Source organism: Chlorocebus sabaeus, chromosome 18 (genome assembly GCF_047675955.1).
Source record: "Chlorocebus sabaeus isolate Y175 chromosome 18, mChlSab1.0.hap1, whole genome shotgun sequence".
Lineage (NCBI taxonomy): Eukaryota > Metazoa > Chordata > Mammalia > Primates > Cercopithecidae > Chlorocebus > Chlorocebus sabaeus.
The window spans coordinates 46,196,767-46,224,408 of record NC_132921.1 but is presented as its reverse complement, the minus strand read 5'-3'; the positions used below and the strand labels follow the sequence as shown (position 1 = coordinate 46,224,408).

Here is a 27,642-nt window from a genome sequence, read left to right as displayed (position 1 = left end):
ATCTCACTATTTTGCCCAGGCTAGAGTGTGGTGGCTATTCACAGGTGTGATCGCAGCATGCTACAGCCTCAAACTCATGGGCTCAAGTGATCAGTGGTGATTTACAGATGTGATGATAGCACACTACAGCCTCAATCTCCTGGGATCCAGTGATCCTCTTGCCTCAGCCTTACAGGTAGCTAGGAATACAGGCTCATACCACTGCACCCGGCTGATTGTGTATTCTATTTTTTCCTGATCATCCTCTCCCTGACTGCTGAGTCCCCTGAGAAAAGTCACTGTTTTTCCATTTAGGTTTAATGAGACTTAGGTATACTTGTTGCACTATCCTAAAATGCATGAATCTAGCAAGTATCAGAAGGCCAAATGGTTTTTATCTCCAATTGTATGTGGAACAATGTGATCCCAGGAAGCCTCTCTGTTATCTACTCTACCACTTCTCTTCCAGCCTCAAGAGCAGGGAAGACTTACCCCACCTATTTGACTACTTCTTCACCTTTTAGAGAAGCCCACCCCACACATATAAAGACAGTGAGACCTTTTTCCTACCACTGGAAATTCCACAAATCTTTGTGTGACAGGCTCTTTCCAGGACCCATCACTGTCCAGCCTCTGCCCCTGAACTCCTCTGGTACTATTCTTCAATTGCTCATCCAATCAGAGGAGAAAGCCTTACACCAATTTTCTCTGCCAGGGCTTAGTGAACCCCAAGATCAGTATTGGAGACATTAGTTGACTATTCACTGTTTGTTCCTCCTTTCTTTCTTAACGAAAGCCCAGTTCTGTTCAAGAAAGCCATACTGCACAACTAAAAGTATTTACCTTCTCAGACCCCTGGCAACCTGGGTTGCCATTTGACTCTCCTAATAGCTAACAGGAGGTGCTGTGGAGAAAACTATTGTTTTCTTGATCAAAAGGGAGAGATTCTGCAAACAGCCAGGTATTTTGCCCTTTGCCTTTTACTCGTCTTTTTCCTGACAGGAAACCCCACCTTCCTCAACCATAAGGATGAAAACCAAATCCAAAGGCTGGTGCAGCACAGTGCCAGAGGGAGACTTTAACATTGACTTTCTCAAACAGCTCCATCAGCCTCGTTCCAGATATCTTGTTATGAGAAAAATAAATTGCTATTTAAACATTGTAACTACATCTGTTATATACGACTAAAACAACTCTGACTAATTCCTCACTTATACCCAGCTGCTCCTAGGTTTTAGCAGCCACTTGACTTATGAGCCATTTCACTGAGAAGTGGCAAAGAGCTTGGAGGTAAGAATGGAGAGGAAAGGAGCTGTATTTAGATTGCTGTGTTCTCTGAATCCCCCTGATACTGAAATGTTGAGTGAAGTTTAATCTTTAACATTCATTCATGCACCAAGATTCATTAAGTACCTACTATGTGCCAGGCATGGAGCTGGATGCTGGAAACAAAACAAAGATACCAACCCTGGCATCTTCTTCCTACCTTCATGTGTATCATCCTCCAGGTCTGCCAGAGTGGGTGCATTAGGAAGTGAATACATGGAAGACTGGGTGAGCTGAGTCAGTTTTGAGATGCTGTTAACTGCCATGCTGCCCAGTGGAATGATGTGCTCTAGGGGAACATGCGTAAGGAGAATTACATGGAGTAACAGCCTAGTTACAATGGTTATCATGAGATTCTGCTTGAATAACCTAAGCCCAGGTATTGTTTGGCCCCATGGCTGAGGAATCTGATGGAAGGTGGGAAGAAGAGGATTACTCACTGCATATTCCAAAGTACCAACCTTTCATACAAAAAAGGAAGTGGGGGCCACGGGTGATGAAGAGCCCCCATTGTATGTATTAGGGTAGAGTTAAAGAAAATTTTCAAAAGGAATACCAACAAAGAACTGGGAAATCTGAGCTTAGGGACATCTGAAGGGTAAAGGACTTTAAAATGTTTTTGCTTCCTTTCTCCTTTGTTTAGCAAGTATTCTGCATAAACATTTTCTGAAGGAGTAATAGCTTTGATTATATAATGGACCCCTTCTATTCTTCTTGTTATAAGCTTTCATGATAAAAAATTTCCTCCCTCCTCTTTATCATTTTCCCTTACTCAGTGATAAGAATTTGGCAGCCTTCTTGCTTGATTCTAGTCTTCTGTGATTAGGGTGTACATACGGACTAGGAAGCTGCATATTTTCTTTATTTGACTGCTGAAAAAACTGGAATGGCTTAAAGCAATAAAACAACCTGTGTATAGACCATGGAATGTCTAAGAGGAAAAGACCACTAAACAGGCAAACAGCAGAAGATGCCTCTGTTGCCTTTTCTGTCACTGACTTAGGCTGTTCAGTATATAATGGTTATGGTAATGGGATAAGAGGACTGGGCTTGGGGAGATTAAATTAGAGAAGGTTTTACAACAATGAACTGGGACTCATTCATGAAACTTTTATTCTCTGAAGCAGGCTTGTGAGGGGGCTAGCCTGTTCCAAGGATGTGGGCCAGGGAGAGTCCGCCAGTTGGCTTAGTCTCTGTCCCCTCTGTGTTGCTCTAGATACCAAAAGCCACAGCCATGTTCTGATGCTGGTGACAAGGATGGTTTCTAAGCCATAGGAGGAAATGATTCTAAGATAAAAGCTAATGCTCAATATTCACTAGCAAGCTATAAAAAAGTACCTCAGGCTGCGCACGGTGCCTCACACCTGTAATCCCAGCACTTTGGGAGGCTGAGGTGGGCAGATCATGAGTTCAGGAGTTCAAGACCAGTCTGACCAACGTGGTGAAACCCTGTCTCTACTAAAAATTCAAAAATTAGCCAGGTATGGTGGCACATGCCTGTAATCCTAGCTACTCAGGAAGCTGAGGCAGGAAGGCAGGAGAATCTCTTGAACCCAGGAGGCGGAGGTTGCAGTGAGCAGAGATCGCACCACTGCACTCCAGCTTGGGCAACAGAGGGAGACTCCACCTCAAAAAAAAAAACTTCCTCCCAGCAGTGTAAGACAGACAGGAAGGCTTTGGAAATCACCCAAACAGGGAACTCAGGTGTGTAGGTAGAAGGCCGAGGCAACGAAGGGGAGAAGTCTGCTCTGTAGATATGCAGTGCAACAGAAGTCACAGTGGGGAAATGTAGGGTACTTCCCAAGGCCACAGTAGATTTGGTTGGAGTCAGAGACAATAATGGACTGGAGGGGAGGGACTGGGGAATCTGTGCCAGGAATGGGCTGGGCTCCTGTGGCTGGACAGGGCTTTCTAGCCTATGAAATGTTTTCAAGAGTCTTCACCTAAATGTTCAGCATTGCCTTTCACGCCTACGTAGTACTTAACAATCTGACATGTACAAACTTGTGAGTTCCCACATCCTCACACACGTTTTGTCCTAGACACATTAAAGGATAAAGATGGCAGCCTGTGAACTGAGATAGCTGGTGACTTAGGCTGAGGTGATGTGAAGGAGAGAAGCAAAGATTCTGGCTTGAGGGTTAGGGCCCTGAGTTCTTTATGATGGTGGGAGTAAAGGAAGGAGCCTGAAAGAGATTCAGTGGCCCCCATCATAAACACTAGAGACTGTCAATGCAGCCTACCCTGAGGGGTCTGCTCCAAGGTGGAGTCTTCTGAGGCTTTACGTTTGAGGTGGCTAGGGTTTTTTATGTAGTAATTAATGATTTTCTCCACCCGATTCCTACAGGTAGACTCTACATTGAACTTCCAGTTCCATACTGCTAGACTGTCGTGGGGTTTGTGGTGGGTGAAGCAATGATGGTATATGTTAGTTTTGGGACATAATCACAGCTTCTGGACATGGCACTTGATGAGTACCCATGAAAACTATCCAGATTCAAAGACTCAAAAATCAAAGGGCCCTCAGAGTTGTCCCATTCAATCTCTCAGCCAGGGAAATGTTCCCCTACAGCAAGGAGGCTGACTCACCATCCAACTTCACACTCCATGTCATGTGGAAGCCATTGGTCATCAGGTAAAAGTTCTTCACATCTTCAGGCATCACACAGTTATTCTTCTAGAATCATAAAGCAGCCAAGTGTCAGGTCAGGGCTGGGAAAGAGGGTACAGGGCTATGCCTCAAGGCATTGGAGACATGTTTACCACGTTATAGGTTCCTGAAATAGGAAGGCTCTGACAGTTACCTACAAAACTCTATTAGAGAGGCACTGGGGTCTTGCAAGCAGAGTTCCAGTTTGCCTTTTTTTTTCTTCAGCAGCTAAAGCAAACCAGGTATCTGCTCTGCCATGATTATGCCTCAATGGGCAGCCACCTGGCAACGGAGCTCAAAGGGATCAAGCTGAAGAGGAGACAGGGGAATATGGTGAGAGGGGAAGTCCTAGGTAAAGTCTGACAATGTTCAAGCAAAGCAATCAATGCCATATATTTCAGAACCATGCTCATATATTATTTTCTGAAACAAATTATTGGACAAATAAGAGCATCTTAAAAGTGAAGAGTATATCATTCCCAGAAAACTTAAGCAATGTCTAAGTTCTGACAGCTCTTAGAAGGTAACCATATATACTCAAATATTTCACATATCCATGGATATGAAATCATCAAACTGTTGGCGGAGAAAACAAAGAAGGAGCTTAGTATCCTTTCAGGAGATACCAGGAACAAGCCCTATATTCTAAGTAACTCACATCTGTGTGTGTGTATGACCAGTCTTCCCTAGCCAACTCAAATCCCTGGAGTGTGCAAAGGATGAGTTCTCCAATTCATTTCCTAGGCCCCGTAGAGTGACTTCTTGATGTAGTTATAGAGGCAAAGAGGCAACATGTTAATAACTATCCAAGCTTGTGGCTTACCGAACCCTTCTGAGATGTGATACTGACAACTGCTTATGTCAGGACTGCATTAGGTCATGCTGTCAGTCAGTTGTAGGTACCCAACGCGTGGGAAAGCATCATGTAGAAAGATGATCTGAGTTCACTTCCCATCTCTGCCAGTAGCTGAGTGACCTTGAACATGTCACTCTGTGAATCTATGTTCAAGAATAAACTCTAAGACTTAATATACAGAACACTGGCAGTACGAGGGGGTGTGAGTTTGATAGGAAGAGAGGAGACTAGGAAATTACTATTATTCACAGCCACAGCATCTTCAGGAACTATAGATAAAGAGAAAGCTTCAAGCTTGCCAGAGATTTTAAGCAGTATTTTTAGATTATTAAATGGATAACAGCTGTCATTTTAGTGAAACACGTTTTAAATTTATTTATGAACTAAAATGTATGTTCTGATCAAGTTTTGTTTTTTCTGTGTCCACTATTTAGTACCCAGTCTCACAGATGTGAAATTTAAGAGACTCTCAGACTCCTTGGACTAATTTGTTTTCCTACTATTTGGAGTTAGGGGCTTGCTCCTATTGCCTCCTGTGTGGCCACATTATCTGTGCTTTCAGAAGAAAAAATGCACTTGCAGAATGCCTTTCTCCCACCCCTAAAACTCGGGTACAGGAAGCCTACAGTTACCAGTGTTCTGACGAGGTCCTTGCTCCTCTTGTCACTCCAAAAGGCCAGCATCCCTATGACATTTTGATCACTAGTGCCATCTCGTGGTGAGGACGAGGAAACTACTGTCTGTCAGCCTTTCTTAATGGGGATTCCATGAGATCCAGGCTGAGGGCTGGTGGACTATTTGGCATTGTTCATATGTAAGTCAGGCTGAATAATTTCAGTAATAGTAATTATAACATTTGTTATGGTATTTATTTCACCCAAGAAAGAGATTTTGGTATTATTTTATGCCAGTAATTTTATAATTATTCAAAATTCATACAAATAGAAAAAAATCTGTGAAATCCAATATTTAATACACATTTCACATACTAATATACATAACAATTTTCAAGTAAACCAACTTCATGAAAAACATCAATCCCTCACTGTCATTCTAATTTAAATGACTAGCAGCCTTGGCTCTGCTGCTCTTTGCTGCAGATCCTTCTGCCCCAAGCACCCCTGGGCAGTTGCTGGGTCTGCAGTGCTCCAGCCTTCCTACTGCATGTAGCTCTTCCGAGTGGAGCAAATCCAGGAAGAAAGGTTCACAACCAAAACTTAAATGACCACATACCTGCTTCAGCCCTTTCAGGATGGAGAGAAACGTAAACAACCTCTCCTAATTTTAACATATTTCACCATTTTTTTTTCTGGCCAGTGACTCAGTTACTGCCATTTTAAAATTTCTCTTCTAACCAACCTGAAAAGAGTTTGCTTTTCCACAGGGGGCAATCTGCCCACATCAGAGGGCTTCTTCCTGCACAGATTCATGCTCAGTCTATATTTTGGGGGCTGTAATAGGAGGGTGGGGAGGAGGAAGATGGGCAGAAAGTGAACGGACAAGGGTATTATCAGGATTGGAGGGAGGGTCTGGGGAGAAAGTCAACAAGGAAGAATAACACCAACTGGTGTCTGAAATAACAGCTGATTGCATCAAGATGGTATCTGCGATCTCTAGCCCAATGGTGATTCTGTCACATAGTTCCTAATTTTTAATCTGTCTTTCTTCTCCTGAGACAATCTACAATGGTTTCTTTAAGCTACTTTAGAAAGAGTCCACCACAAGCTCTGTTACTCTTTCACTGGATGAAGGACCTGAGCCACATTTTTGTTTTGGGAGTTATCAACAAGACTCCATAAAATCAATAGCACTGGGCCTTAAGGGAAGGGCTAGGGACTGTCCACTGCCTTCTACTCACCTTTTCTACTCCTGGACAATCCTGCACCCCATTGTCCCCCTCACTTTTAGAGGCCACTTCCCAACTTGGGAGCAGATGCAGGATCAGGTCAGCATAGGGGCCACAGGACAGAAATCAATGTTTCTGTAGGTGCTGGTCCACGCTGAGCTGGCTCTCTGGCTGGTCTGCAACCAGGGTTAGGTGAAGAGCTGCCCAGGACATCCATCAAGAAGCATGAGAACATTGCTGGAAATTGTGGCAGTGAGCACAACAGCACCTCCTGAAACTCTTCTCAGGGAGGACATTCCACGAAGTGGAGGAAAACCTGGATGAGCTGTGGAGGGATGGTGTGAGATCCCCAAGAGAATTCCCGAATATATTCTCAAACTTCCACCTTAGGAGAGGTGGAGGGCTTCGTTAACTGAATGCTTTTGTTTTGCTGAGGTTGAAGAATCTCCTGCAATTAGTGCTGGACATTAAAATGTAAACATAAGTCCAAAAGACAAGATTTCTAAGAAAACTTTCCCTGTCCTGTTAAAAGGTGACAGATGTGCCTAGTAACATCCTTTACCTCTTTTTTGTTTTTTGAGCTTGGAAATGACAGCTGAGACTTTAGCAGTTATTTTGCCACTATGATACTGTGAAATATATATTTGGTCTCTGTCCCAGATTCCTGGCATACAATTTCTAAAATCCTTGGAATCTCCAAAGTGATATCTTTTTGTGTGCTAAAGAGTTCACAAATGACTGGCATCTCCAAGGTAGCTGCAGGATGGGGGATTATCACCAGAACAACCAAGGCAGGGAGGGGGTTGGAACTTTCAGCCCCACGCCCTAACCTCAGGGAGGGAAGAGGGGCTGAAGGGTAAGTTGATCATCAATGGCCAATGGTTTAATCAATCATGTCTACATAATGAATCCTCCATAAAACGGCAAAAGACAGAGTTTGAAGAGCTTCCGGACAGTTGAGCACATGGAAGTTCCTGTAGGGTGGCGTGCTCTCGGATGGCAGGGAAGTTCCCCGCCCTCCCACCATACCTTGCCCTGTGCATCTCTTCGTCTGTTTCCTTTGTAATAAACCTGTAAATGTTAAGTAAGTGTTCCTCTGAGTTCTGTGAGCCACTCCAGCAAATTAACTGAACCTGAGGAAGGGGTCATGGGAACCCCAATGTATAGCTGGTGGGTCAGCAGCACAGGTAAAACAACCTGGGACTTGCAGTTGGCATTGGAAGTGAGGGGCAGTCCTGTGAGACTGAGCCCTTAACCTACGGGATCTGACACTATCTCCAGGGAGACAGCGTCGGAATTGAATTGGAGGATACCGAGCTGGTATTCACTGCAGAACTGATTGCTTGTTGATGTGTTTGAGAACTCCCCTTGCAACACACACACATTTGGTCATGGAAATTTTCTGTGTTGATTGTTGCGGAATAACAGGAGAGGAAAAACAGTGTGTGTTTCTTCTACTCAGAGGCACCATAAAGAAAAAGGACAAAAGAATTACAGAGATAACGGCTTAACATTATCAGGGCTGATGAACCAACTGCAACTGTCTACCTCAGGACTTGTTACATGAAAAGTATCAATTCCTATTTGCTTAAGCTATTGCTAGTTTATCTTTCCTTAAGTCAAACATATTCCTAATTTATATAGAGACAAATGTTGAACAGGTAAGTGTTGTGGAGCTGAAGGGGTAAAGAGAACTAGGAGGGAAGAGCCTGCGAGGAAGGAAAGAATCAGAGTTGTGCTTCTGCATCCAAGGGAGAAGAGGCCAGCAGAGAAGGGACTGGCTAACTGGGAGGCATGCAGGAGTGATACCAAGTGAGATGAAGTCAGTCTTTAGCCGTGGAGAGGTCCTAGTGATTTTGACAGAATGGTATCCAAGAATGGTGGTGGCTAAAGAGAGGCTGTGGCAGGATGAATAACTGAGAAATGAGGGAAGGACGGTAATTCGTAAACTATGGCCACTGGATCTACCCTGTCACCTGTTTTTGTAAAAATATTTCATTTGAACACAGTCACACCCATGCATATCAGTACTTTTGATGGCTGCTTTCACAGCTACAATGGCAGAAATGAGTAGTTGTGACAGAGACTGTAACACCAGAGCATAAACTATCTGGTCCTCTAAAGAAAACATTTCCCAACCCCTGGTGTAGACAATTTTTCTACACACTTGACATGAAAAGGAACAAATAGCTAAATAGCTAGAAGGAGACATACGTTGAAGGTTTTTTGTTTTTAATTTTAAAGAGATGGGACGCCCCTATGGGGAAGCTGCCAGCAGAAAGAAGTGAAGTGCTAGAGAGAAGGGTTGACTGGTGGAGAACATAGAGAATCTCCTAGGCAGAGTAAGAGCATGAGGTGAGGGGGTCACTAGTGACATGGTGTCGCAGGGTGATTTCTTCTACTAGAAATGCTTATCATAAATTCACAGTGGGACATGTAAGGAACAGCTCTTCAAGAAGGTTCAGAACCCACTCTGTAGAGTGTAGAAAAACTGAGCCTGAAAAAAAGGAGATATTCTGCTGAATTGTTTGGTTTCTGTGGACCATGGTTTCACTATCAGTAAACTGAATTTTTATCTGGGGATTGGAGGGTGTAACCAATCAAGAATTGTAAAGTCGTCTGCAACTATGAAATGTCACTGAAATGCTTAATAATAACAGAACTCTCCTGGCATCAGGATGCCATTAGAACTAAGAGGCAGATGCTTTCCTGGTGCTTGAAAGATGAAAAGCTCAGTGTAGGCACTGGGCCTTACTATGGACCATCATGACAAAAGGCAGGTAGCAGGCACAATGAACAATGAATCATACAGCTGCACAGAGGCAGGCAAACAACCTGTGTATTTAAGAAGAAAAAATGGTGAAATATATAAAAATGGAAAAAGGTTGTTCACATTTCCCTCCAACCTCAGGGGACTGCAGTAGGTATATGATCATTTAGGTTTCAGTTGTCAACTTTTCTTCCTGGATTTGTAGTACAGAATCACAAAAGACTAGATTGCAGCTGGACGAGTCCTTCAATAACCCTGATTTCAAATTACTTATTTAATATATGATGAACATGAGATCCAGAGAAGTTACATGACTTAGCCAAGGGTCTAGAGCTGGCATAAGACTTCTACTCTAGTCTGTTTTTCCCACATCAAAATGCTTCCATATCCTTACTAGTATTATGTATCTGTGAGCTTCCCACAGAGCTATATTTGCCCAAAGGGGCAGAGGGGCCCTTCTCAGGGGGGTTTATCTGAATGTATTTATGCAGCTGTGGTTACCAGGTACAGCAGAGGGAGGTTGGGCTCTAAATGAGGTGTCTCCAAGGAGATGGGTCTCTAGGGTTAGTTCTCTAGAGAAGCAGGAATTATCAGCCCCTTGGGATCCTCCTGCTTCTCTGGTACAAGCACTTCTGGAAGCAGGCACACAGCAGGGGTGGCTTATCAAGCCTGCTCCTGTGGCAACATGCTCTTTAGTAACCTCTAGGGTGAGAAAGTGAGACAAGGGAGTTTCAGAGCAGTCCCAAACTTCTACCCTCCACTGCTTACGAGACAAAAGTCAGTAAGAAAATAGCACATCGAGTATTGCCCCATTTTGAATGAAACAATTATACAAAAACTTGTTTTAAACTTTTGGGGTTATGAGTCCCTTTGAGAATCTGAAAAAGCCTTTTCCCCCCACCTCCCCAAAAAATCATATCTGACATACATTTCAAGGAGTCCATGGACCACTTCCCATTCATGGACTTGTAAGGGATCCCATTGCCTACCCTCCACCCACACGCATAACCAAAAATACACCAACTATGGTTATGTCTAGGTGGTAAAATCCTAGAAGACTTTTTTTAAATTCTTTTTTTTTTTTTGTATTTTCAATACACCTTTTTGACTGTTTTGTTTAGCATAATCAGAAAAAAATAGTGTTATATAAAAACTGAATCTTGAAACAAAAGTACACACCACAAAGGCTATCTTCCAAGCATCCCACAGGCCTTTACAAGCCCAGACATGCCGAACTCAGGTGAAAGAAACGTTTTTACATTATTGATCCTAATACTGTTAGTATCTTATTTTTAAAAATTTTATTATTTATTTTTTAAGAAACAGGGGTTGAGGAGTTGTCTCATTATGTTGCCCAGGCTGTTCTTGAACTCCTGGCCTCAAGCAATCCTCCCACCTTGGCCTACCAAGCAGCTGGGACTGCAGCTGTGCACCACCACACCTAGCTTGTGTATTAGATTTGGCATATTTGAACTTAGATCTGAGATACTTTAACTAAAGAACTCAAAGGAAAATTCCAAATCTATATATCTGATAATTTTAGGTACCTTCACAGGTATTCTCCCAACTGAATACGTCTGAAGAAAGTGTTCCATTAACTGTCTCAGTTAGTTAAAAATCTCTTTCTCTCATGCTTACCCCTTAATCCTTTTAGACCTCTGATGGCTATTTATCTAGCACTACAACTGCATTTCCCTACGTGTCAGTCTAAGCTAAAAGGGAACTCAATAAAGTTGCATTGTCCAGGAGGCAGATTAGACCCCAAGAGATCTCCTGCAGACTCTATCCCTGAAACACAGCTATGGAAGGCAGCTCCAAATGAAGAAACTACAGTATAAGTAAAACTGGGACAAATGGGTAATGTCTTCTCCTTAAAGAGTTCTAAGGACTGTATGGTACAAGACACAAGGAAGAATATGCCTCAGAAATCACTTTATTCCAAAGAAACTTAATAGTGTTCCACCCTAGACAAGGCATTCCTGTCCTCTCATCTTCCAATGCAAGTCCTCAGCAGACACGAAAACACCAGGATCTGACTCTCACAAAAGAGCCCTGAGGCAGTTCTTTCTTTTTTGAGACAGAGTCTTGCTCTGTCGCCCAGACTGGAGTGCAGTGGCGCAATCTCAGCTCACTACAACCTCTGCCTCCCGGGTTCAAGCAATTCTTCTGCCTCAACCTCCCAAGTAGCTAGGACTACAGGCGCGCACCACCACACCTGGCTAATTTTTGTATTTTTAGCAGAGACGGGGTTTCACCATATTGGCCAGGCTGGTCTTGAACTCCTGACCTCGTGATCTGCCTGCCTCAGCTTCCCAAAGTGCTGGGATTACAGGCGTGAGCCACCGTGCCGGCCTGGCAGTTCTACTAATACCTAAAGTGCTGACTTAAGCCCAAAAAGAATCAAGAGGAATGTCCTCCATCATATCTTTTCTCTTACTGTTATTTATAACAAACAAAACAATGTCAATGAGGCCACAATGGCATAGTCACAGAAGTACCAGGAACAGGTGTTAACAGGATCAGCCAATAAGTTTCATAGACACTGTTCTGGAATTCCCTTTTCCTATGATGGGCTGTGAGTGGAAATGGAGGTGGGGGCTGAACGAGAAGAGTTGGGATGCTGCTGAGCTGAGGTCCTGGATCAACTCCCAGTTACTGAGCTGCCAGAAAAGCTGCTGCTGGCTCAGCCCAGGGAGGGGAGTCAGGCTGGTAGGACTGCTTGCCTGCTGAGGGCAAGACTCCCATGGTGTTGTCCTCTGTCAGAGGGGCAGCCTGGCAGAGCAACTGTAAGTTCAAATTCAGGCTCTGCCACTTGGTCGCTATGTGACTCAGAACAAAATAATCTTTCTTTCTCTCTCTCTCTCTCTCTCTCCCCCTCCCTCCCTCCCTCTCTCTCTCTGTCCCCCCCTCTCTCTCTCTCTCTCTCTCTCTCTCTCTCTTTCTTTCTTAAAAGAAACAAGGTCTTGCCCTGTTGCTCAGGCTAGAGTGCAGTGCTGTGATCATAGCTCACTGCAGCCTCAACCTCCTGGGGTCAGAGGATCCTCCCACCTTGGCCTCCCCAGTAGCTAGGAGTAAAGGTGTGTGCTACCATACCTGGCTAATTAACATTATTGTTTTGTAGAGCTGGAGTCTTGCCATGTTGTCCAGGCTTGTCTTGAACTCCTGGCCTCAAGCAATCCTCTGCCCTGGCCTTCCAAAACACTGGGATTACACACGTAAGCCACTGTGCCAGCCAAATTCTTTAAACTCTTTCAGCCTCAGTTTCTTCATCTATAAAATGGAGATACCGATACCCACCTTGCAGGATTATTATTTATTTAGTATGGAATGACTTATGGGGTAAGTGTTAGCAGGTACTTATTAAATGGTAGGGCAATTTGTTGCCACTTGCCCCAGTCAAATCCATTTGTTACTCTACAGCCACAGTGGTCTTTCCAAAGTAAAAATCTAACTTCATAGTTCCCTACTGAAAACATTTCAATGACTCCCCTTTGCTTCTAAGGTAAAGAGCAAACTGCTGAAAACCTATGAAGCCCCGGATTTCCTGGTCTTTGGTGAGCTCTCTCTCTCCCTTGCTCTCCTGTGCTCCTTCTTCGTGATGTCAGAACAATGTAATCCTTCCCATCTTGAAGCCTTCATAGAGGTTGAAAGTCTCATCTTCCTAGATCCCATATACCTGGTTAACAACTTCTTACTGCTTCTTTGGGAAAACTTTTCTTAACCTCTAGACTACAGCAGGTCTCCAGGCAATGCTCCCTTTACCTGTCTTTCACAGTACTCAGGCCAGTTTGTAATTACATTCATAAGAACCTATACTATGTCTTAGGCAGTAAGATCAAGAGGTAAAAACAGTGCCTTTTAAAAAAAATACCATTTAATCCCCAGAGCTCAACACCAAGCACAATGTCTGGCCCACTGTAGAAGCTTAAAATTTTTATTGAATAAATGAATTGAAGTTCAGAGGAAAATTGGAAAGCATTAGCTTTTAATCTGCTTAGTAGTTATGTGCAACACTTAACCATGTTCTGGACAGCATGACACTTATTAATACATATCCTTTTCTTTCCTTAATTGATTTTTAGCTTTGTTGTATACAACTTTGAATGTCCACTGCTTCTATAGGAGAGTGGGGCTCAGGGGAGACACTCCATTGCTGGGTAAGTGGCATAGAACGAAAGGAACTGTTAAGTGGGCTGGACAGGAATATAGAAAAGGTAAATTCTACCTTGAAAGCAGCTGTGGTCTGAGATAAGTATTTTTCCTCCCCTAATCTTTCCTTCTCAGGGACATTTACATTGACCTCTCTTTGTTGGGAGTTAAAGACTTCACATGGCAACACTTACTTGTTCCCAGGAAGAAATCATATGACGTTCAGCAGGAGGCTTTTCTATGATGGTCACCTCTGTCACACCTGGGGAAGATTCTGGAGGAGAAAAAAGAGTCTGTAGAGTCGCAACTGGTCCACTGTCATACATTTCTACGTTAGATGTTGACTAACTATTGATGACTGCTCTAAGAACACCCAATCCTTCTCATAAACACTTATTACCTCTGTGATCAAAGCAGAGAACTGGTTGACCTCTGAAAGGCATGGTCCCATAACCTAGGACAATGTAGTCTACCTGATAGAAGGGATATGCACAGACTGTGCTCTATACTGTCATTGCTCAGTCATTAATCTTATTGAACAAAAAACAGAGATTGTAGATTCCTAGTGATTTCACACTGAAATTCTCAGTGAGCTAAATCTATATATTCAGGATAAAGTGAAAAGAAATGGAGAATAGCAACCCATTAACTTTTATAAGATATAAAACTTGCTTATTAACTTTTCTTCTAAATAAAACTCATCTTGGACATAACCTTCTACTCTATGAGGTCTAGGATTTCAAAGTTGGGTTAACAAAAAAAATAGATTCTATCCAAAAATATACTAAGACAAAAAGTAAGTCGTATTTCTAAATCCTTGAAGTAGGAAAAGGTCTCCAAATAATCTGGTCTGCTTCTCTTTGTGGAGCTGTGTTCTATCATTCACTCTGAGGGAGAGCAGAAGCCACCTGGGAATACTACAGAGTTCAACATCTCCAACAACATTCTCCATTTGTCTGTGGCCATGCAGACTCAAGATTCTGAAGTCCTTAATCCAAGACTTAAAATTTGTCATAAAAGCTGTTATGACTTGAATTCTGTCCCCACCCCCACAAAAAAAGATATCGAAGTCCTAACCCCCAGTACCTCAGAATATGACCTTATTTGGAAATAAAGTTACTGCAGACATGATTAGTTTAGATGAGGTCATAGTGAAGTAGAGTAGACCCCTAATCCAGTCATTGGTGCCCTCATAAACAGAACAACATGTAGCTAGGTGTGGCAGTGCATACATGTACTCCCAGCTACTTGGGAGGCTGACACAGGAAGGTAGCTTGAGTTTTTAAAATCTCTAGGACTATGACAGAGACTTCTAATCATTTTATGTGGTTCACTGATCCTATAATTAAGCCAGTGCCCTTTTCATGCATATAAAATTTCCTCCAAGTTGCCAGAAACTCAAATCTTGGGATGCAGCAATAGCCCAATATAGGAACTAAGAATTCTAGACTCTACCTATTCTAGTCTTGCTTTATACATTTACTAGTTGTATGACCTTAGATGGGTCTTCACTTCCCTTCACCTTCAGCAAGTCACAAGAGACCTTAGGTTTGAAAGAGGACACATACAATTATTTACTGTTTATAACAGGCCTACATGGAAGGCTTATAGGTTCAGACAAAACTACTGTGATGCTACTGCAGATGGGGTCATATCATACTTAAGCTTGGAATACTCTCATGATAAGGTAATTGGCCAACATATTGACTTTAATAAATTTCAGATAATAAGTTGCTTAGGAAGTATCCATTGTAGAGACTCCTATATCCAATATAGTACTTCAGAATTGGTGAGGAGAAGGTATTGGAGATATGGAAGAGCAGGGCATGCAGTAAATTACGTTTGTATAATACTCTGTTACAGGAAATTGGCATAAATTATCCCATTTAATCTTCCAACAATCTTGTGAAGCAGGTATCCTTACCATCGTTTTAAAAGATAAGGAAACTGAGGTTCAAGGGTGTGAAATAATTCATAAAATGAAATATCTGACCAAAGTTGTGGACACCAAGCCTAATGCTGTTTTTATCATGTTGTCTTAGTAGCCTATCATTTTGGTGAGATAACTAAAAACATTTGCAGATGTATTGGAAAGCAACAGAAATTATACATTGTCCTTGGCCTATCAAGATGCCATATATGAGAAGCAATATCTGAATAGGCATAGCCATTCTCCCTGTCCTGCCTTTGTGACCAATGACAAGCATTTGTCAGCCGCCTGGCTGGAATAACCTGCATGGCAAGAGTAAGAGATATGAAACTCAGATCTTTAGACTCAGCACAGTCCACTCTAAGTAACTGTGTGATATGCCGTGGATTAAAACTCTCTGTGGTAGCTTACTCCAAAGGTGGGTGCTATCAATTCCTTCCTTCCCTGCATGCCCATAGCACTTCTCATTGACAAGTGAGTCTATTTCTCCAACTTCTTGAGTTTGGAGTTGGCCTGAGAGTGCCTTGCCCTATAAAATATGGTGAAGAAATGGTGGGCCAGTTTTGGACTTAAAATTTAAGAGAACTGGCAGTTTCCCTTTGCCTTTCTTTGATTCCTGAGCCATCACATACTAAATCCAAGCTACTCTACTGGAGACAGAGGGCATACTGAGAAGTACTGAGCGGGGCAGACATTCGAGTGCAGAAGCCATTTGATGATTCCAGTACCAGCTGCTATCTAACTGTGACCATTTGAGAGACCCCAAATGAGAACTACCCCAGCTGGTTCAGTCAATCCACAGAGCTGGCAGAGATAGTTAATTGTTGTTTCAAGCAAACTATGTTTTGGGATGATTTGTTATTCAGTTATTGATAACTGGAATATATTTTCTAGTGAAAACCAGTCTCTCTGAGGTATTTAGTGAGGACCTGCTATGTCCTAAGCTTTGGGAAATTACTACCAGAGATTAGGAATTTAAGTAGGAGATACTGTTTGAAGAAACTTATTGCTTAGTTAGATAAATAAGGCAAACATGAAACAAAAATGAAAACTCAAGATAATATGTAATTATGTGTTAAACTAGGTGATACTGACTGTCAGGGCCACAGGAGTTGAAGGCAGAGGGAGGTTGACAAAGACTGAACAAGTGATAGAAAACATCAGAAACTGCACACAGCTGATCTGGGCCTTGAAGGATGATGTGGCAATTACTGCAGACCGGCTCAATTAACACCTCCTCCTGTTCCCCGCTAGCGTGCTTTCCTTTATTTTAGACTGGTTAGCTAAAGACCTCATTTCCTAGATTCCATTGTAGTTAAGACTCCCTCTGGTGGCTGGGATGCCTGCATGGAAACATACACTCATAAAGCCTGGAAGAAGGGAATCAGTAGATGAGGAAGAGAAAAAATGGGGAGACCAGGTCTTCTTGCAAGCATAGTTTCACAGGTGTTTTGGTCTCAGAGGGCTGGAAGTTGTAGTGGTGGCTGTGGCAGCAAAAGCAGTAACAGTTTTTGATTCTGCAGCTATCCTTCTGGGAGTCTGAAATTTTGAGAGCTGTGACTAGTTGTTTTGCCAATGTGAACAGCATTCAATAAACCCCTGGAAGTTGAGGCTTAAAGAGGCTTTCCAGGGAAGAAACACTGCACATATATTGTTGAATTTCACTATTAAGGAAGAAGTGTATTCTATGTGACCACTGACAAGAGGGAACACTTCAGAAGACTGTGCATGGATTCCTCTAGATTCTACCTATGTCTTTTCCTCCTGCTAATCAATGTAATAAATTATACTTGGGATTAAAACTGTTTCTGAATCCTGTGAGTCTTTGCAGTGGATCTGGTGGACCTAAATGTGTGGGTGGTTGTGGGATCCCAGAAACATGCATCCATCTTTTTATATTTAACATTTCTGATTTAGTTTGATTTAGGTATGTTTTTGAAAACAGCAAATAACTGGGTTTTGTGAGTCAGGTTTAAATCTTTTTCTATGAGTAGGTGACATAAACCTATATGTATATACTTAAGAGACAGGGTCTTGCTGTCACCCAGGCTGGAGTGCTGTGATGTAATCATAGCTCACTTCAGCCTCGAACTTCTGGACTCAACTGATTCTCCCATCTTAGCCTCCCAAGTAGCTGGGACTACAGGTGCACACCACCACACTGGGCTAATTTTAAATTTCTTTCTTTTTTTTTTTTGTAGAGACAGGGGTCTCACTATGTTGCCCAGGCTTGTCTTGAACTCCTGGTCTCAAGTGATCTTCCCACCTTGGCCTCCCAAAGCACTGTAATTACAGGCATGAGCCGCCGTGTCCAGCCATGACCATTTATATTTATTGTTATGACAGATATGTTTGGTCTAAACTCTATCATAATAGTTCATAATTATGTGTGCTGTATTACACTTGTGTTTCTTTTTGACGTGCATATCATTTGCTCTTTTCTTTCAAACATTTGGGGGAACGTTTTCTATTGCTGAGTAATAAATTACCACGAATTAGCAGCTTTAACCAACACCCTTTTATTAAGTCATGCTTCTGTAGCTCACAAGTCTGGCATGGCACGATTGGATTCTCTGCTTAGGCTGAAATAACTGGTCTTTCTTTACACCAGGTGCGCTGATAGGTATTTTAACTGTTCTATTTTCATCCAGATCTTGGGGTCATCTTGGAAACTCATTTCTGTTATTGACAGAATTCAATTCCTTTGGGTTACAGGACTGAAGTTGCCATTTCTTTGCTTGTTGTCAGCTGGCGCCACTCTCGGCTTGCAGAGGCCACCTGTATTTCTTGTTAAAAGGTCCCATCCATCTTCAAGTCAGCAACAGCCTAACAAATTCTTTTCCTGCCTCAAATCTTTTGACTTCCCTGTTAACAGCTTGTTTTAAAGGGCTTATGTGATTAGATCAGGCCTACCTGGATAATCTTGCTTTTGCCATTTAATGTAACATAATTGAGGTGTGGTGTCTTATCATCTTCACAGTCCTGTGGATTAGAGTAGGAATTCTAATAGTACCGTGTTTAGAATTCCTTTTTAAAAATAGCTTTACTGAGACATAATTCGCATACCATAATTCACCCTTATAAAGTGACTTTTATATTCAGAGTTATGCATCCTTTCCCCCAAAAGAAACCCATACCTATTATATTAGCAGTCCCCTTTCCTACCAGCCTCTGGCAACCACTAATCTACTTTCAGTTTCTATAGATTGGTCTACTCTGGACATTTCATATAAATGGAATCATACACATGGCTTTTGCAACTGGCTTCTCTCACTTTGATTTCAAGATCATCCATGTTGCAGGATCAGTACTTCATTCCTTTTTATGGATAAATTTTTTTTGTTATATGGATATATCACATTTTATATATCATCAATTGATGGACGTTGAGTTGTTTTCACTTTTGACAATTATGAATAATGCAGCTATGAACATTTGTATGCAAGTGTTTTCATGTAAATATCTTTAAATGAAATCCAGAAAAGGAATCCAAAAATGGAATTGCTGGGACATATGGTAACTCTAATCTTTTGAGGAAGTGCCAGACTAGTTTTCAAAGCTGCTGTGCCATTTTACATTTTACATCCCCACCAGCAGTGTATGATATCTCCATACCCTCACCAACAATTGCTGTATCTGTCTTTTTGACTATAACGATCTTAGTGGGTGTGAAGTGAAATCTCATTATGGTTTTGATTTGTATTTCCCTAATGGCTAATGGTGATAATCATCTTTATGTGTGCTCACTGGCCATTTGTGTATCTTTGGAGAAACGTCTACCCTGATCCTTTAAAATTGAATTATTTGTCTTTTATTGAGTTGTAAGAGTTCTTTGCAGATCTGTAAGTCCCCTTTCATATATATGATTTACAAATATCCTCTCCTATTTTTTTGGATTGTTTTGTCACTGTCTTGACTGTATCCTTAAAAGCACATTTTAAATTTTGATTAAGCCCAATTTATCTATTTTTCTTTTGTCGCTTATGCTTTTGTGATATGTAAGAATTCAGTGCCTAATTCAAGGTCACTTTAAAAAGTAACCTAAGGACTGTTTTCTTCCAAGAGTCTTATGGTTTTGGCTGTTACATGTAGGTCTAAGATACTTTTGGAGTTAATTTTTGTATATCATTTGAGGTAGAGGTCCAATTTCATTATTTTACATGTAGAAATCTAGAACCATTTGTTGAAAAACTATTTTTTCCCATTGAGAAGTCTTAACATACTTGTCAAAAATCAATGAACCAGGCTGAGCGCAGTGGCTCACACCTGTAATCCTAGCACTTTGGGAGGCCGAGGCAGGTGGATCATGAGGTCAGGAGATAGAGACCATCCTGGCTAACATGGTGAAACCCCGTCTCTACTAAAAATACAAAAAATTCGCCAGGCGTGGTGGCAGGCACCTGGAGTCCCAGCTGCTCAGGAGGCTGAAGCAGGAGAATGGCCAGAACCCAGGAGGCAGAGCTTGCAGTAAGCCGAGATCATGCCACTGCACTCCAGCCTGGGCAACAGAGCGAGACTCCGTCTCAAAAAAAAAATCAATGAATCATAAATATGATGTTTATTTTTGGACTTTCAATCTTATTTCATTGATCTAGATTTCTATTTTTATGCCACAACCACTCTGAAGACAACTGTGGCTTTAAATTTTTAAAATTGTAGTAAAATACACATAACATAAAATCCATCATTTTGGTCAATTTTAAGTGTACAGTTAAGTGGCATAAAGTACATTCACACTGTTGTACAACTATCACCAGAACTTTTCCATCATCTCAAATATAGTATAGGGAAATGTGAGTAAGAGGAACTTTTTTCCTGTTTTTGGAAAGAAAAGTTTGTCTTGGCTACTCTGGGTCTCTTGCATTTCTATATTATATTTTAGGATTAAATCAGCTTCTCGATTTCTACAAAACAGACAGTTGAGATTTTCATGGGAACTGTAGATCTGAGATTTGTAGATCAATTTGGGGAGTAACAGATTTTAGCAATATTAACTCTTCCAATCCATAAACATGGTATGCCTTCTCATTTATTTTGGTCTTCTTCAATTTCTTTCCACAGTCGTACGTACTTTTCAGTACATAAGTCATGGACATCTTGTGTTAATTTATTCCTATTTTATTCTTTTTTTTTTTTTTTGAGATAGGGTCTCACTCTTGTCTCCTGGGCTAGAGTGCTGTGGTGTGATCATAGTTCACTGTAGCCTCAAACTCCTGGGCTCAAGTGATCCTCCTGTCTCAGCCTCCTGAGTAGCCAGGACTAAGGCATGCACCACTACACGTGGCTAATTTTAAAATATTTCATAAAGACTATGTTGCCCAGGCTGGTCTGCAACTCCTGGTTTCAAGCAATCCTCTCACTTTGGCCTCCCAGTGTTGGGATTACAGGTGTAAGCCACTGTGCCAGCTACATTTTGTTCTTTTTGATACTATTGTAAATTGAATTGTTCTCTTAGTTTTATTTTTGTATTGTTCATTGCTGGTGTATAGGTTTTTTCTTTTTTTGTGGATTCCTTAGGATTTTTTATATACGAGATCATGTCATCGGCAAACAGTTTAATTTCTTCCTTTTCAGTTGGATGTCTTTATTTCATTTTCTTGCCTAATGCTCTAGCTAGAAACTCCAGTACAATGTTGAAGAGAAGTGATAAAAGTGGAATTCTTGCTATGCAGAAAAGAGTGAACATAGCAGGCCTGAGACAATAATCCTTAGAAAGGCCTGCCAATCGGGCTGCCAAAATCCTTTTGTTGTAATGAATCATAGCCATGAGTAGGACTATCTCCTGAGTCCTGTAATCCTTGCATCAAATCATTGAATCTGGTGTGATCTTGGGGAACCCTAATACAAGTTTTGTTCCTGATTTTAAGGGGAAAGCTGCCAGTCTTTTACCATTACATATGATGTTAGATGTGGGTTTTTCATAGATGCCTTTATCAGGTTGTCTAGGTCCTTTATCCTATCCTATTTCTAGTTTGGTTTTTTTTTTTTAAATCAAGAAAGGATGTTAGATTTTGTCAAGTGCTTTTTCTTTATTAAGATGATTATGCAGTTTTTGTCTTATTCCATTAGTAAGTTGTATTATATTAATTGATTTTCTTTTTTTTTTTTTTTCAGTTTCTTTTTTTTTTTAGTGACACAGTCTTGCTATGTTGCCCAGCTACACTCGTACTGGACTCTAGTGACCCTCCCACCGCAGCCTCCCTAGTAGCTGGAACTAAAGACATGGGCTGCCATGCCCAGCTATTAATTGATTTTCATATGTTAAAACCACGCATTCCTAAATCACACTTGGTCTTGGACTTCTTCTATTAAAAGAGACACACATTTTTAAAATCAACCAAACAAATACATAATTTCAAGTAGTGAAAGTGCTATAGGGATAAAAGAAAAAGCAGGGTAAGGAAAGAGAGAGCAAGAAAGATGATGGTTATTCAAACTATATTCAGGAAAGGTTTCTCTGAAGCAATGACATTTGATCAGAGATCTGAATGACCTGAAGAAGCAAGACATTCAGAGAAAGATAATTCCAGGTGCAAGGACTAGTAAATTGCAAAAGCCTTGAAGCAGGAACCCGCTTAGTGTGTTTAAGGTACAGCTAGAAGGCCATGTGGGCAAAAGAGTAGAAATAAAGTCAGAAAGAGATGAGAGCAGATCATGCAGGGACTTGCAGGTCATGGTACAGACATTTGGATTTTATTGTAATTGTGATGGGAAGGCACTGAAGCATGGTTTTCAGCCTTCTTAAAAGACCTTTCTCCTCCTTGGTTTTCTGGCTAACTCCCATATGTCTTTCAAAATCTAGCATCGTCTCCTCTGTGACATGTTCTTTAACATCCCTGATAAGATCAGTCCCTTCCTCTGTGACATCTCTGAGTAACAGTAGATTACTGACCTCTCTTCACACTCCTAGGGCCCTCATTTGTTTATTTTTTCACAGAACTGTGTCTTTTTCATATTTTAAGCTCAGAGTCTAACATAGTGGTGAGTACTAAAGAAACATTTGATAGGCCAAGCGCGGTGGCTCACGCCTGTAATCCCAGCACTTTGGGAGGTCGAGGCGGGTGGCTCACCTGAGGTCAGGAGTTCGAGACCAGCCTGGCCAACATGGTGGAACCCCGTCTCTACTAAAAATACAAAAAATTAGCTGGGCGAGGCAGGAGAATTGCTTGGACCCGGGAGGCGCAGGTTGCAGTGAGCCGAGATCGCGCCATTGCACTCCAGCCTGGCCAACAAGAGCAAAACTGTCTCAAAAAACAAAAAACAAACAAATAAACAAATGTTCGATAAAAGAAACACTCTAAGTCATTCAGTGGTGCAAGGTGGGATTCCTTTCAGACCCGAAGTAGTTGTCGCCCTGGGAGGTCTGGCGCATCACTTTTCCCTCAGAGAAAGGACTTGGGTCTCGGGGAGAATGCCCTGGCTCAGAATGCCCTGGCTGAGAATGCCTCCTAGGGGGAGATCCAACCTCCCAACCGTCAGGTGCTTGCTGTGTTCCCTTTCCACGACTTTGTACGTCCTTCCAGGGTGGGACCTTGGGTGGTGGTAAGCGGAGGAACTTTCAGGCTTCCCAGTTCTGCCTCCGAACACTCCTGGCAAACACTTCCAAGGCCTAATCACAAACCCAGGTCCCCCATTTTCCTCCGTAACAACGGAAGTCACAACAGCGATGTCCACTCCTGTTGAGGGGCCAGCGTCGCGCCGTCCACCCCACACCTCATCCCTCCGCTCCTCCTTCCTTCTCCTCCACACCCTCTCGGCACCGTGCCCCGACCCCTCACCTAGGATGCGCGTGATGCCCAGGGTGAGCTTCTCCAGGTGCGGCTTGCTGCAGCCCAGCCCCGGGGGCGACGCCTCCTCCTCCATGGCTCGCGAACCCGATCCGCGCGCGGCGGGAGCGGGTGGAGGACCGGACCCCGCCTCAGCGCCGAGGCCAAGTTCATGGCATGCCGGGAACTGTAGTTCTCGGCGCCTGAGAGCGCGGCGCAGTGATGATAGGGGCCCGGGGATGGTCTGACAGCAGCAGCTCCGCGGGGCGCTGGTTCCCGCGGCCCCGCCCGGTCCCCCACACCGCACCTCCGGGACGCAGCTTCCCTTTCGCTCCGACCCTCTCGCCCCGCAAGGGCCGGCCGCGCAGGAGGGGGCGGGCTTCTGCGTGGTGCGGCCAATCGGGACCGAGCCTGCAGGCCGAGGCGTGGCGGCCCCGGCGCGACGCCCCGAGTGGCGGTTGTTTCAAGATGGCGGACGTGGCGGGCCCCTCCCGCCCTGGTGCCGCGGCGTTCTGGAGCCGGGACTGTATCCTTTGCCCGCCTGACAGGGGGCGCCGGCGCCCTCCACGGGGCTGCGAGGGGCGAGCCGTCGCGTGGCAGTCTGAGAGCGGGGGAGAAGCTCCGAACTAATCCCGGGAACGAGGACGTGCTGCTCGGCCTCAGTCTAGGTGCTGGGCTTTCCCCTTGCTTGGGTGTTAGGTGGCCGAGAGACTGGTACTGTCTCCAGGTGCGGGGACACGGCGCAGATGCTTCCCAGCCCTCACTAGCGGTGAGCTCGAGAAAGATATCCTAGAGTCCAGGCTCAGCCTGGAGCTGGGAGGGCCCTCCGAGGTCCCTCTGCCCACCCTCTCAGAGTGCCCCCACGCTGACTGTGCGAAACGAGCTCGAGGTTAAGGGAGGAGTGGGTGTTGGCTGGACAGGGAGCCTATTTGTTTTGATTTAGGATTGTCCTTAGTCTGCGTTGGTAGGACCAAGTCAGGACCTTGTCGGACTTCAAAGGCCCTCCAGTGATGATGTATTTTAATACTGGGGTTTTAGGAGAGGTTTGGAGCTTGGTTACTGGGATGTGGTCTGGTGGTGCTGGTTACTGCGTAAGATGGGAATCTTTGTGCCTGCAAGTATTGCTGACTTACGTGTAGCGTGTGGGTCACTGGCAGTCATTGAAGTTCTTGGATCGTTGTGAGGTGGAGAAACAGTGGAACTTTTTAGTCTAGTGGTAGTATTACCAGTTCAGCAGCAGTGATGAGATGTTTGTGTGACAGGAGTTTCTTTCCCTGGAGTAGGTAGACTCTTATCGCTTGAGCTTTGGTCCTGATAATTTACTTCACGTTCCTTAGAAGGGTTACTTGAGAGAGGGAGGGCAGTCAGTGTTACTGAGCGCTTGCAGAGGCAGCTCTTTTTCTGTTGGTTAGGATTGGTGATGGCTTTATTTGAGGCGTTGCTGTCACCTTTGGCAGAAATCACTCTTTGGGCATTCGTCTTAGCTCCCGGTGAAACTTCCAAAACTGTGTTATCAACTCCTCTGTTGAGTTACTAGGATTAGTGTCATGTGTAGAGAGAGGGATATGTTTGTATTCTGTGCTGCTCGTGTTTAGTGTTTGCACTTACTAGACATAATTACCATTTGTCTCTGATAGGTTGGTGAAAAGGAAATGAAATCATGTATATACACTGTGGATGAGAGCATACTAGTGCAGTGTGCAAATTAAATATTTTTTCCTTTACCTATCAGAAGAGAATATGTGCACTGTGGACAACTGGGCTGAATTAGGAAGTTAGGAAATTGGGATAAGTCTTTTCTTAAGAAACGCTGCTTCTGCATTGACAGGATTTTATGATGGAGGAGATACTTGAAGATTATTAGCTTATAGCATCCTATGGTATTGTTCAAATATAGAATCAGTGGTTGGGGGGAACAAGCTATTGCAGTGGGACTGAATAAGTTAATTAATAGATATATGGACTGAACTTATGCTCTTGGTCTTCGCACCCAGTACTTTCACTTACTCATGTAGTTGTATCACTCCCTGTTTTATGTAGAAGTCATATATACTCCCTTATCTCCTGTATTCTGACTCCCAACATTTAATGTAAAATATTTGTCTTCTCATTGATAGTGAGGAATTGAAATTGTACAGGGGAAAAATGGTGGTGATTATATCCTATAAGATCTAATTCAGATGTATGAAAGGAATTGCAAGGTTACTAGTGTCACCTTTTCCCCCAGTCTGTTCCACATAATGACCAGTTAACATCGAGCCTCAGATATTTTCATTTTAAATCTCCATAGAGAATGTCACTGTAAGCAATGTCAAATGTAAATTTGTTACTGAGTATTTGCTGAAAAGCATAATGATAGTTATTAATCATTTGATTTAGCTACATGTCTTTGGATCTTGATCCCTTTGTCATATTGATTATTTCCCAGACCGCCCTAGAGCCTTTATAGTAGAATTATCAATAGAAAAAGACCAAAAAGTATGTACCTATAATCTGGTATTCTTTTCACACTATTGAAAAAAGATTTTCAATACTTCACGTAAACAATTAGAGAAATGTGATGGAGAGATTTTTAGTCCTTGATGTTTCCATCATGAGAGGACAGATCATCTGTGACTGAATGCCCCCCGCTTTTTTTTTAACTGTTGTTCTTGTGAGTTATGCATCTCCTGCACAGTATGATTCAGCAGTGCTGTTTTGCACAAGGTATGTTTTAGTACCTCATGTGTAAACAATGAGTGTGTGGGGTTGTCATTTTATGGGTTAAATATTCCAGCAAAATATGCTCCTTCAGTTTAAGTTGGCTTTGACCTTCGTTACAGTTCCTAGTAATGTCAGAATGAGTTAATGTTTCAGCAGTACCTAAATTTGACTGCTTAAATGCACTCAAGTGTATTACCATTAACAATATCAGGGACTTGATATTAAAAAATATGAACTGCAAGTTACTTGGTCAAAACATAACAATATAATCTCTACTGTTGAGTTTTCAAATGGAAACAAAGACTTTATGTTGTGGTAAAAATAATATATTAGCCCAGAAAGTCTCTGTGGTTGAAAGTAATTACATATACATGTATTGCTGGTAAAACTCAGCAGATTAGAGTAGAATGGGCAGTACTGAGCTTATTTCCTTCATATCCTGGAGGTCTGGGATAGAGGTACATCTTCCTCTCTACCACTTCTGCCTGGGTTTCTGATTACAGTTAGCCCTCTGTATCTGCTGATTCATTCAAATGTGGATGGAAAATATTTAAGAAAAAAAAAGAAATAACACAACAACCACCAAAAAAAACAAATTAAACTATACAATTTAACTATTTATATAGCATGTACATTGTTTTAGGTATTATAAATAATGTAGAAATGACCCACTAGTAAGCCCACTATACATTTGGTATATAATGTGTCTGTTTGACTTCCCCATAAAATATACATTTGTTGGGAAATTCTACATTTGAAGGAGGTAAATATTTGAGTTCTTAATATAATGAGATGAAAATACATTACAAATTATTAGAAAGGATAGAGGCAATTTCAGATATCCTTATTTAAAAAAATTGAAGTCGTCTATTTAGAGTTTTATATATTTGAAAAGAAGTTTGGCATGGATGTAGCTGATAGTAAAAGATTTTGTTGGCCGGTTGCGGTGGCTCACACCTGTAATGCCAACGCTTTGGGAGGCCAAGGCAGGTGGATCACGAGGTCAGGAGTTCAAGACCAGTCTGGCCAACGTGATGAAACTCCCGTCTCTACTAAAACTACAAAAAAATTAGCTGGGCGTGGTGGTGGGTGCCTGTAATTCCAGCTGCTTGGGAGGCTGAGGCAGAGAATTGCTTGAACCAGGGAGGTGGAGGTTGCAGTGAGCTGATATCGCACTGCTGCACTCCAGCCTGAGCAACACAGCGAGACTCCATCTCAAAAAAAAAAAAAAGTTTTGTTTGCATATTTTGAATCAGAGAAAAATAACATTGAAGGTTGTTGGACAATGCCTCATAAAATTAAATAAATACTAATTTTATTCTTTCATAGATGGAGACAGACATTCTTTTGTGTTTGAGGGTACAACACTGAACAAAATAAAACATAAATCATCACCTTGTGCTTACATTTTAGTGAAATGAGATCAGGTCATGCATAAGGAAAATATATGTTCAATGATTATTGGTGCTGTGGAGAAAAAATAAAGCAGGAAAGAGTAGGGGAGGTAGGTAGGTTGTGGGAAGAGAGAGTTTTGCAATTTCAGGTACCTATATGGTTAGGAAGTGAAAGCTTCAATCAGAAGATGACATGACATGACATGTGACATTAAGTCCTAAAGTGAGCCATGAAGATATTTGGGGAAAGAGCTTCCTGGGTAGAATAAATCA

The 27,642-nt window shown here is 42.4% G+C and overlaps 2 protein-coding genes across 13 annotated transcripts in view; one reads left to right on the top strand and one right to left on the bottom strand.

The window, feature by feature from the left end:
- TPGS2 (tubulin polyglutamylase complex subunit 2) overlaps positions 1–23,637 on the bottom strand; it is a 34,980-nt gene extending 11,343 nt beyond the window's left edge. Inside the window, exons 1-4 of the mRNA XM_007974228.3 lie at positions 23,285–23,637; positions 13,771–13,850; positions 3,895–3,982; positions 1,466–1,594 (exon numbers count right to left, since the gene is read on the bottom strand). Of these exons, the coding sequence (XP_007972419.1) occupies positions 1,466–1,594; positions 3,895–3,982; positions 13,771–13,850; positions 23,285–23,369 (382 nt within the window). The 5' untranslated portion in view covers positions 23,370–23,637. The remainder of the gene's footprint in view (positions 1–1,465; positions 1,595–3,894; positions 3,983–13,770; positions 13,851–23,284) is intronic.
- The window catches only part of KIAA1328 (KIAA1328 ortholog), a 354,206-nt gene continuing 350,091 nt past the window's right edge, over positions 23,528–27,642 (top strand). For 3 of the 12 annotated variants that reach the window (XM_073006363.1, XM_007974239.3, XM_073006364.1), the window contains exon 1: positions 23,830–23,940. Coding sequence is in view for 6 of the 12 variants with exons in the window: in XM_007974232.3 (XP_007972423.3) it covers positions 23,741–23,798 (58 nt within the window). In the remaining 6 variants the exon portion in view is untranslated. Of the gene's footprint in view, positions 23,799–23,826; positions 24,042–24,079; positions 25,979–27,642 lie in introns of those variants that run through there. The other 9 variants (XM_007974232.3, XM_073006360.1, XM_007974231.3 and 6 more) reach the window with 9 other exon arrangements.